General features: G+C 53.0%; 1 protein-coding gene across 2 annotated transcripts in view; it reads left to right on the top strand.

The window, feature by feature from the left end:
- The window catches only part of TEAD3 (TEA domain transcription factor 3), a 25,698-nt gene that overhangs the window by 4,493 nt on the left and 9,868 nt on the right, over positions 1-11,337 (top strand). For both annotated transcript variants that reach the window (XM_023512845.1, XM_023512844.1), the window contains exons 2-3: positions 6,629-6,880; positions 8,724-8,788. In XM_023512845.1, coding sequence (XP_023368613.1) covers positions 6,874-6,880; positions 8,724-8,788 — 72 coding nt within the window. In that variant the 5' untranslated portion in view covers positions 6,629-6,873. The remainder of the gene's footprint in view (positions 1-6,628; positions 6,881-8,723; positions 8,789-11,337) is intronic.

Raw genomic sequence — 11,337 nt, 5'->3', positions numbered from 1 at the left:
AACAACAATGACGGCTGCAACCAAAAAATAGCCGGGCGTTGTGGTGGGCGCCTGTGGTCCCAGCTACTTGGGAGGCTGAGGCAGGAGAATCGCTTGAGTCCAGGAGTTAGAGGTTGCTGTGAGCTGTGATGCTATGACACTCTACCCAGGACGACAGCTTGAGGCTCTGTCTCAAAAAAAAAAAAGGTAAATTTTATGTTATGTGTATTTTACCACAATAAAATTTTTTAAAAACCAGAAAAAGGATAAAACTACTATTTAAAAAAAAAAAAACACAGAAAAGAGAGAGGGGCTGGGCACCTTTAGCTCAATGGTTAGAGTGTCAGCCCAGTGTATCGGGGCTGGCAGGTTCAGATCAGGCCTGGGCCTCCTAAACAAAAAGAAAAAGAGAGAGGTGAAAATAAGAGTGAATGTGCAGGCCAGGCTGGGTGGCTCATACCTGTAATCCTAGCACTCTGGGAGGCTGAGGGGGGGTGGATTTTTTTTTTTTTTTTGAGACGGAGTCTCAAGTTGTCACCCTGGATAGAGTGCTGTGGCATCATGGCTCACAGCAACCTCAAAGTCTTGGACTTAAACGATTCTCTTGCCTCAGCCTTCCAAGTAGCTGGGACCACAGGGGCCCACCACAACACCCGGCTATTTTTTTTGTTGTTGTTGTTGCAGTTGTCATTGTTGTTTTAGCTGGCCCGGGCCGGAACACCCTACCCACTGAGCTGTGGGTGCCCCCTGAGGCAGGTGGATTGCTTGAGCCCACCAAGTTTGAGACTAGCCTGAACTGGAGTGAAACCCTGGCCCTAAAAAAAGAGCCTGGGATTGTGGTGGACACTTGTAGTCCCAGCTCATCGGGAGGCTGAGGCAAGAGGATCACTTGAGCCTAAGAGTTGGAGGTTGCTGTGAGCTACGACACCACGGCATTCTACCAAGGGTGACAAAGTGAGATTCTGTCTAAAATAAATAAATAAGAGTGAATGTACAAGACAGTGACTATACACTGGAGACGTGTAAGAATGAGAGGGAGGACACCTGTGTGTTTGTAGAAGACATTGTGACCAGTGATGGGATTGACCAAATGACTGGCAGCAGCTCAGTGGGTGACCCAGAGTACAAGGGCCCTGACATGTTCATTGAGAACTGTGAAACCCACTCACTTGAGTTGCCTGCTCAGCTTGTCCCCCACTGGGTAACCGAGAATGGGACAAGGTGAGGAGACTAGACAGTCTCAGAGGGCTGGGAGCTGGGCCCCTCCTCTCTGCAAGGGGCTAGAGAGCTCTGAGTCTTTGTCCTCCTACCTGCTATTGGAAGAGGAGCCAGAGGTTTGCAGAAGGTGACCTGCGGGCTGCTTCTTGAGAAAGACCCTGCCCCAAGTGGGAAGGGAGGAGGGGCAGAGTCTTGATTCCCAAATTGGAAGCATATTAATAAGCAGAGGGTGGAAGGGGAGGGCCCTACCTCCCTCCTAGTGGGCTCTGCAAATTGCTTCCTCCTGTAAAAATTGAGACTCTGCTCCAAGGAGGAGGGTACTCTCTCCCCACCCTGGCAGGGTGTGGCCATTTGGCAGGGTCCCTCAGGGAGCCTAGGGCTGGAGGTAAAGGAGATAGACACCATCTCCTCTCCATTGCCCCAGTCTGGTCCCAACTTGTGGCCACTTCTAGGGTGGGAGCCTCTGGCAGCTGGAGAACAGCTGGCCCGTTGTGGGAGTGGGTGGGGGAGGAGAGAGGAAAAGGCAAAGCGGGTGGGAGGCTCCCTTAGCCCTCCTCAGCTGCCCTCCCTATCCTCTACCTCCTGGCAGGTCAGCCTGGCCTAGGTGGCCTAAGTTTGAGGGCAGAGATTTGGGAGAAAACTGCTGATTCCACTGATCATCCTTACTTTGAGTGTGATGTTCGTACTCAAAATGAGAGCACTTAGGGGGCTGGAGTCCCTATAAGGATAGATAGCTGTTGGCTGCTTGAGCAAGTAAGGTTACAGCTCAGTTTGTCCTTCTAGTAGGGCTGGTGCAAGGGGAGGGGTAAGAGTAAGGAGTACCCACCTACACTCCCTGCTTCAGGCCTATTTCCCCCCCAACAAAGGAGCTATAGGGCTGGGTGGTCTGGCTGCAGGGCCTGTGGGGGTGGGGGTCCAGGACTTCAATGGCAGCCCTGGCTCTGGCTGTGGCCTGGATCCTGGAGCTGTCCAGCCAGTTCTTCCGGCAGGTCTGGCCTCAGGGTGGGGAGTGGGCAGCAAGGTGCCCCTTATCTCCCCCAGGGCCCCAAAGCCTGCTCACCCAGCCTCCTAGCTCCTGTTCCTGCCACCACCCAGAAGGTTCTGAGCTTGGAAGGCTGAGAGCCTCAGGAAAAGGGAAGGGTATGAATGGTGTGTCTGAGCCAGAGAGCAGACTGAGTCCACCAGGCCTGTAGCTGCTGCAGGTGCAATGTGTCATAACAGGGCCTCTCCAGGGGCACACGGAGGTGTTCTATGAAGAGGTGGAAGGAGGGCGGAACTCCTGGGACAGCACTGGGGTATCCTGGATGTGGCCCTGTGTGGCTGACCCCAACCCCCAGCAGTGGCCTCCCTTGACACTCCCTTTCTCTGGTCTGCCCTGGCCTCTGGGTCTCTGTCTTTTTCTCCTGGTTTCTCCTGGCTCAGGCTTCCTGCACTTCCTGTCCACTTCTGAGTTTCTTGGTCCCCACCCCCTTTTCCCTTTACCTCCTGCTGTGTGTCTCCCTTTCTCTGGGTCTTTGTTGTTTATGATCACTTGTTCCTCTCCCCACCAGCCAGCTGTCTGTCTGTCCTTGGGTCTGGCTTTGTCTGCAGCACCTCATCTGCTGTCTCTCTATATTTCTCCTCTGGGTCTCCCCACGTTCACTCTCCTGGTCTCTTGTGTGACTCCTGCAGGGTTGGTCTTTCTGTCTCCTACTCTCCATGCTTCTATATCTCTTGTTTGTCTCCCTGGATACATCTCCCACCTGGCCTCTCTTTATTCCAGCCCTTAATTCTCCCCCTCCCCTATCTCTGTCCCAGGCCCCACCCTCTCCCTTCTCTCCCCTCTTAGTGGCAGAGCCCAGCAAGGCAGAGGTTCTAGACACCTAGGGACTGCCACCCCACTGCCCTGGGCTGGAGCCACTGCCCCAGTCAACTCCTTCCCAAACCTGAGCCCTCTGCTTGCTGCGTCCTGCCTGCATCTGTCCAGGGAGCTATGACCCCTATCTCTCACTCTGGGCAGGGTCCCAGTAGTTTGGGGGTCTAGGGAGAGGAGAGTGGACACATGCTAGTCTTTGTTCTCACCCACAGCAGTAACTCTGGGGGAGCAGTGCTCAGCCCTCTCCTGACTCCATGTAAATGAGATGCCAGTTCAGCCTCCCGCCTGCAGCAGCTGCCTGCCTGCCAGCGACGAGCTCATGGGTGCAGATATTAGGTTGTTAACCATGCAGCATACCTGCACATGTGTGCTCCTGTGCATGGCTATATATAGGGGGTGCCACCTGTGGGCCCCTATATTGGCGCCTCTGCCTCAGGAACGTTTCCAGAAAGTCCTGCATGTGCCTAGGAGCTAGGAGAGAGAAGGGACGGTGGTCCCATTCTCTCCTGGATGAATCCTTTGGGCCGCCCCTCAGATCCCTTCCCCCTCACCAGCTGCCAGCGGTCCCAGCCAGGGGCCGCCTGCTCCGCCCCCCCAGTCTGTCCCAGCTCCCAAGCCTGCTGCTGTGTTCGCCATATTTGGCCACAGTGCTCCCGCGGGGGGCGGGGCGGGGCTGGGCTGACATCACTCCAAGAAGGGGGGGCACAGCCTGGATGAGGGGAGGCAGGAAAGTTGCTTTAGAACTCTGGGCTGCCAGGACCCCTCAAGTACTGGGCTCCAGTTGCTCCCAGGGAGGCCTCAGGAGAGATCTGGAGGGAATGAGTTGAGGGACCTCATTGGGAGGGATCTTAGCACACTGCAGCCCCTCTGTTTTTTTCTGACAGCCCCATGGCAATGTCAGAGAAAGCCCTGCATCCCAACTGCTTCCATGTTGGAGTTGCTGGGTACCCCTCAGCTGGCACACCCCTGCTCCCTCACATTTCTATTCTAAGAATTCCCCTTATGACGTGAGTAGAGGGCTGGGGATCTAGATATAGTTTCCTGGGGTGAGGCCCACTCGCCATGGGGTACATATTCCTGGTGGTCTTAGAGGCTTTACAGAAAGTGCTATACAGCAGTGTGGGGGTCCTTAATGCTGGGGCTGCTTGGGCTGAGCGGGACCCTCTGGTCTAGGCCCCATGGGCATGCTCCAGGCAGTTGCTATGGCAGCTGGGCCTCCTTTCTTCTGGTGGCAGGGTTTCTCAGCCCTCTCCCCTTATCCCACAAGTTTATGAGACTTAAGCTAGATTACTTGGATTCAGAACCCAGATCTAGCACTTACTTGCTGTGTGCCTTGGGCAAGATGCTTAACTTTTCTGTTTCTGTGAAGTAGGAATAAAATAGTATCTACTCCATAAGGTTATTGTGAGGATTGAATGAGTCAATGTGTGTAAAATCCCAGAATAGTAACTGGCATATAATGGGTACTGTTCATATTAGGTCTGAATTCCAAATCTATGGCTTGGGACCCATAGCTCAGTGAGTAGGGCGCCAGCCACATACACTGAGCTGGTGGGTTGGAAGCCCAGCCCAGGCCTGCTAAACAACATTGACAACTGCAACAAAAAATAGCTGGGTGATATGGCAGGTGCCTGTAGTTACCCCAGCTACTCAGGAGGCTGAGGCAAGAGAATCACTTAAGCCTGAGAATTTGAGGTTGCTGTGCACTGTGACACCATGGCACTCTACCAAGGGCGATAAAGTAAAACTCTGTCTCTAAATAAATAAATAAATTTCAAATCTATCTTGGACATTAAGGCCAGGGGCCTTCCTGCCTATTCATTAGTGACAGCCTCAAGCCTCACCAAGCCGATGGGACCTGGAATTCATGTTCTTCTCCCTGGTTTCTTTTTTTTTTTTTTGAGACAGAGCCTCAAGCTGTCCCCCTGGGTAGAGTGCCGTGGCATCACAGCTCACTGCAACCTCCAACTCCTGGGCTCAAGTGAGTCTCCTGCCTCTGCCTCCCAAGCAGCTGGGACCACAGGCGCCCGCCACGCCTGGCTATTTTTTTTGGTTGCAGCCATCATTGTTGTTTGGCGGGTCCAGGCTGGATTCGAACCTGCCACCTTAGGTGTATGTGGCTGGCGCCTTAGCCACTTGAGCCACAGGCGCCAAGCCCTCTCCTTGGTTTCTGACAGGTTCCCCCACCTCTCTGCATCGCCCCTCTGGCCCCACTTCCTTGCTCCCCAGAGCAGAGTACTAGGATCTAGACTCCCAGAACCTTGATATACATTAGGCATATGGGTTGTGGGGCCGAAGGATTTGGGGGTGAGTCTTGGGGCTTGCATGATGGGGCACAGGCTGGGTGTGGTCTGACTTAGTATCCCAGCCTGGCAAGTGCAGGGAACGCACAGTTTACAGAGCCTTGGCCCATCCATGATGTGGGCCAGGCCAGGGGCCAGCAGGTGGGTGGTTTATGGGCTGCTGTGGGCTGGGGAGGTACGGGAACAGGAAGTGGGATGGTGGAGAGGGTGGGGTTGAGCCAGGCTATGTGGGCCAGGCACCTTCTCAGCTGCTCCCTCACTAATAATAATAATTGTTATTATTATTTCAGGGACAGTTTCTGCCCCAGGTTTAGGTTCCTTGGTATGTTCTGATCAGTTATCTGTTTGGGTGAGGTGAAGCTATACTCTTCCAGGGTTAGGGACTCACCCTCATCCCACAAGGGTTCCTCATCAGGGTTGCTTTGATGCTAGAGTGAGAATCAGGGGTAGGGTCCCTGGTCAGGGATTTGGACACCAGGGAAGAGGAGCTGAGAGAGTGAGAGTCCTAAGCCCCTCAAAGCTACAGAAACACAGCCCTGTCCCTCTGTGCCATCTCTCTTTCTCATCATGATGTCTCTGGCACCTGTATGGCCATGTGATCCTCAGTTTCCCTCTTTGAATAATGGAGATGAGTCTTTGCCTTCCCTGCTTTAGTTTTGTGAGAATTGAATTCATATGAAAATGAGGCTCGGCGCCGTGGCTAAGGCGCCAGCCACATACACCTAAGGTGGCAGGTTCAAATCCAGCCTGGACCCGCCAAACAACAATGATGGCTGCAACCAAAAAATAGCCAGGCATTGTGGCGGGTACCTGTGGTCCCAGCTACTTGGGAGGCTGAGGCAAGAGACTCGCTTGAGCCGAGAAGTTGGAGGTTGCTGTGAGCTGCCATGGCACGGCACTCTACCCAGGGGGACAGCTTGAGGCTCTGTCTCCAAAAAAAAAAATATGAAAATGAGGCATTATTAATGTAGTCATTGATCACCTGTTATAAGCCAGGCATTTAGTTGATCTCATTTAAATTTTAACCTTTGCAACCTCAGAGAAACCCTTTCCTCATTTTATAGGACCAAAGCTCAGAGAGGTAAAGTAACTCATCCAAGATCACACAGCTGTGAATGAACATAACTTCTGGTTACCTCCATCCTACCCTAGAACACCTCCCCCTGGAGTAGGGTTGGGGTGGGAGCAGAGGTCCAGAGCCAGCAGCTGGGGGATAGGAGATTGCTGTGGTCAGGGAGACCTTGGCCCTGACCCCTCTATGTCTTACCCTCAGGCTCCGGCTGCCCAGTGGGCTCAGGCCCAGAGCCCAGAGCAACCAGCACAATAGCGTCCAACAGCTGGAACGCCAGCGGCAGCCCCGGGGAGGCCCGGGAGGATGGGCCCGAGGGCCTGGACAAAGGGCTGGACAACGATGCAGAGGGCGTGTGGAGCCCGGACATCGAGCAGAGTTTCCAGGAGGCCCTGGCCATCTATCCACCCTGCGGCCGGCGCAAAATCATCCTGTCAGACGAGGGCAAGATGTATGGTGCGTGTGGGGAGGCCCAGGGACACTGGACTGACTCCCTGGCCACTCCCCCGCTCTCTGCCCCCTCACCTAACCGGTTTGGTGAAGTCCTAGAGGCCACCAGCACCTGCCTGGCAAGTCTGGGCGTGTAAGCCTATGTGTCTGGATCCTCATCCACCTGCCTCCTCATAAACAAGCCCGGCCTACCCCCTACCAGAGTGCAGCCCATACCTCTGCACTCCCGCCTGTCCTTCTGTCTTCCCCTCCATTGGCCTGGAGGTTTTGGGCTGACTCAGTGGACCTAGGAAACTGGGTCAGACCAATGTGCTCCAGGCGAGGCCTGGTGGAGGGTCCCTTCCTGGGAGGATGTGGGAAGGGGCCTGAGGGGTAAGTCCTGGGGAGGGTTCCTACATGGTACCTTCCAGTGTAGGGAGGAGGTCACTCTGTGACAACTACCTGTGTTGGGAAGAGGGCTGGAGGGATGTGGGGATACATTCATTCCTCAGACTCCCTCCCCCTGTCTCAGCAGTTTCCCTGGCCTCTCTGCCATCTTGCCTGCCTCCAGAATGGAGTGTCCCTTCCTGTCTAGCCCTGAGAAGTCTTTCCCAGAGCTGCATTTTGGGATAGCTCAATCCTTCTCAGCCTGATTCCTTGCCAGCTACCCCCAAACTTCCCTAGCAGCCCCTGGCTGAGTGAGGCAGGTCGGCAGCTTTTCCCTCCAGCACCCAGACCATGGTGGGTGTGGGGAGTAGCATGGGCTGCCTGTGTCCCTTGGCCCCACCCTTCTGCCACACCCACCCTCAGCCCCAGAGCCCCAATGGGGCAGGCAATTGTTCCAGGGTGCTCCATGGGGTGGGGGCCATCTGCCCCAACTACTACCTTCCAGATGGCTGGGGCAGCCCCACAGGGTATTTTTAGCCAGGGTGGAGAGAGTGGGGTGGAGGGGGCCAGCAGGAAGGGAGGAGCTGTGGGGCTGGTTCTGTCATCTGAGAGGAATTTGGAGAATTTGGCCAATCTGGGGAGGCCATGGGGCTGGGGGACAGAGGGCCTGGATTTGGGGGTTAGAGGTGTATACCCTGAGGATGCTGACATATGAAAGTACCCCTGCCTTGGACACTAGCCAGCTTCTGGCCCATCAGAGGGGTCCATGGTGCTAAGTAGAGCCCCCACCCTAAGGCTGACAAGGTTCTTCCTCACTGGGCGGGAACATGACTGGTAACCCGTGACATAGGAGCAACAGGCATAGGACATGATAACATGCTTAGTGACAAATCTTGACACAGTGTAGCAGGCATGTTAGAAGCTGTTGGTTCCTCCTTCCTGTCCTTCCTGGTCTTCCCTTACCAGAGAAGGAAAGAGACTTGTCCACGATTTCCCCCATGGCAAGGATAGACAGAGCTAGGACAGGAGCCTAGTCTGATCTCTTCCAGACTTGCATGGAGGATGCATATGAGATGTCCACCACCTCATTCACACACGTACCCCAAATACACACACTTAGAGCTTTGGAGCCTGTGATAAGGGAGGGCAGCACTTCTGGGGGCTGGCATGGCAGGTTGCCATGCTGGGACAGGCCCTGCTGGCCACTGTCCTGCCGACCTGCACCACCCTCACCCTGTCTTTCTGCAGGGAAGCTTGCCAGGGTGCTTGGCACTGCTCACCCCCACTTCTTCCTACCCTGCAGCGCCCCCAGCCACCTTTGCCTGCCCTGCTATGAATTTGGGGGCATTTGGAGTAAAGAGAGCGGGAAGGGGTCAATATTTGGGGGAGGGTCCCATGGTGGCTTTCCTGTAGGGTAAGGGGTCTCCTGCCTCTAGCCTCGCCACCCTTTGCCCAGTCCTCCTTTGTTCTTATTCCAATCTAGGTCGAAATGAGTTGATCGCACGCTACATTAAATTGAGGACAGGGAAGACTCGGACGAGAAAACAGGTAGAGACATTTTATGCTGAGTCCCTCTGCCCACACACACTCCCCTAGCTGCTGTTCAGCCCCTTTCTCCCACCCTCCAGGGCCTGTTCTGCCCTGCTGAGCTTCTTAGAGATACCCTCACCCATCCTGACACGCCCCTAGCCTCCCTCTCCTGGCCACTTCACACACTCCCCAGCAGCTCCATTTACTCTTTCCACTTTTCTTGGAGAGATGGGGCTGCTGGTACTCCTGTGTGGGCCCTGCCCTGAATGGCCCACTGACCAGCCAGGGAGCCAGATGGTCCCAGAGAGAGAGGATATGTGCAGGGTGCTGTCTGGACAGGGCCTTCAGGGCCAGGAAGGCTTCCTGAAGAAGATGACAATTGAGGGGGCATTTTTTTTGTTTGTTTTTTTGAGACAGAGTCTCGCTTTATTGCCCTTGGTAGAGTGCCATGGTATCACACAGTTAACCTCCAACTCCTGGGCTTAGGTGATTATCTTGCCTCAGCCTCCTGGGACTACAGGTGCCAGCCACAACGCCCAGCTATTTTTTTTGTTGCAGTTTGGCTGGAGCCAGGTTTGAACCTGCCACCCTTGGTATATGGGGCTGGCGCCCTACTCACTAAGCCACAGGAACCGCCCAATCAAGGGGCATTTTAAAAAGGGGATGGGAATTAGGCAGAGAAGAGGGAGAGGATCCTTCCTTCCAAGGTGAGGAAGATGGATATATAAATAATAATAAACTCATGCTGAGCTTACTGTATATTAATTTATTTAATTCTTTCAGCATCCTTCTAAGTAATTATCTTCCTTTTACTAATGAGGAAACTGAGCATGGGGAAGTTAAGTAACTTCCTCAAGGTCCCTCAGCTGCTAGGTGGTAGATTCAGGATTCAACCCAATGGGTGGGAGAGAACCATCTGATCAGTTAGTGGCAGGGAGTTTACCTCCCAGCCTTTGTTCCTCAGCCATTAAATTAACTGTGCAAAAACACTGAGAACAGAGTAAGTGCTATATAAGAATTTGCTGCTGCTATTATTATTATTACTGTCATCATTAGAAACAGAAAGCTATCCTGAGCTCAGAAGGGAAATCTGAAGGAGTCAGCCTTCACGGAAAAGACGTGTTCATAGGAACCTGTTCTCACAGTGGGTAGCGGCCAGGGATCATGGCCCTTGGTTACTTTGAACCTAGATGGGGGCAGCAGAGGTGAGGCACATCCCTGCCTCTTAGTTCTGGGTCCACCATTATATCAGTCCCCATATAGCCTCCTGAGAGGAGGACAATTGCCTGGACAATGAGCTTTTCCAAACCTGCCACTGACAAGCTCAGAATTTTTAAAACCACTGGCCTTAATCATTTTGTAAGGGTGGGGCTCCCTCTAACTTTGTCCTTTCTTTGAACTCTAGGTTTTGATATCTAATGTCCCCTTAAAAGAGGACTTTATCCTATGGTTGAGAGGTCAAGACATGTCTTTATATGTTTTAAAGAGCAACTGGTCGTTTTTTATGTGGCATTTTACTTTTGGCAAAGTACCTAGTACTACAGGCACAGTTTTAGTTGTTTTTTGTTTTTTTTGTTTTTTTTTTTTTTTTGAGACAGGAGCCTCAAGCTAGCCCCCTGGGTAGAATGCTATGGCATCTCAGCTCACAGCAACCTCCCACTCCTGGGCTCAAGCGAGTCTCCTGCCTCCGCCTCCCAAGTAGCTGGGACCACAGGCGCCTGTCACAACACCCAGCTATGTTTTTTTTGGTTGCAGCTGTCATTGTTGTTTGGTGGGCCCGGGCTGGATTCGAACCTGCCACCTTGGGTATATGTGGCTGGCGCCTTAGCCACTTGAGCCACAGGCGCTGAGCCCAGTTTTAGTTTTTTATAGATACACACAGTAACTGACAGCAAGTACAGTGCCTCCACATGTTGACAAAAACAGCTAAATATTAAATTGGGATAAAGTTCTATGTGACTTTGAACTGTCAGAGAGTCAACCATTTGGGGGTGGTCCTCTGTGCTAAGGGTGCAAACAAGTGATGATAGCATAGCTTGGTGGTGAAGCAAGTGGGCTCTGAAGTCAGACCTCCTAGGTAGAATCCCAGCTGTAGCATCTAGCTGTGTGAGACCTTAGATAAGTCACTTAGCCCCTCTGTTTTGGTTTTATATCCTATAAGTCAGGGAAATTATAATAATACATACTTCGCTTTGCTATAAAGATCAGATGAGTGGGTATGTGTAGAGTATTGAGAACAATAGTAACTATGTTTGGTAAACATCAGTTACTGTGTCCAGTATGAAGTGACTGGTAATTTTGCTGGACATGTCTGATTCCTGGGTGGGGAAAGGCAGCATGAGGGGCACCCACCTAGATACCCAGGGAAGTGTCAGGGGCTGCCCAGCATCACACGCTTCGTAGCTTTTAAGCTGTGATTTTTTTTTTTGTTTGAGACAGAGCCTCAAGCTATCCCCCTGGGTAGAGTGCAGTGACTTCACAACTCACAGCAACCTCCAACTCCTGGGCTCAAGCGAGTCCTCTGCCTCAGCCTCCCAAGTAGCTGGGACCACAGGCGCCCGCCACAA

Source organism: Otolemur garnettii, unplaced genomic scaffold (genome assembly GCF_000181295.1).
Source record: "Otolemur garnettii isolate 467f Iridium unplaced genomic scaffold, OtoGar3 scaffold00031, whole genome shotgun sequence".
NCBI lineage: Eukaryota > Metazoa > Chordata > Mammalia > Primates > Galagidae > Otolemur > Otolemur garnettii.
This window is presented reverse-complemented; position numbering and strand designations above follow the sequence as displayed.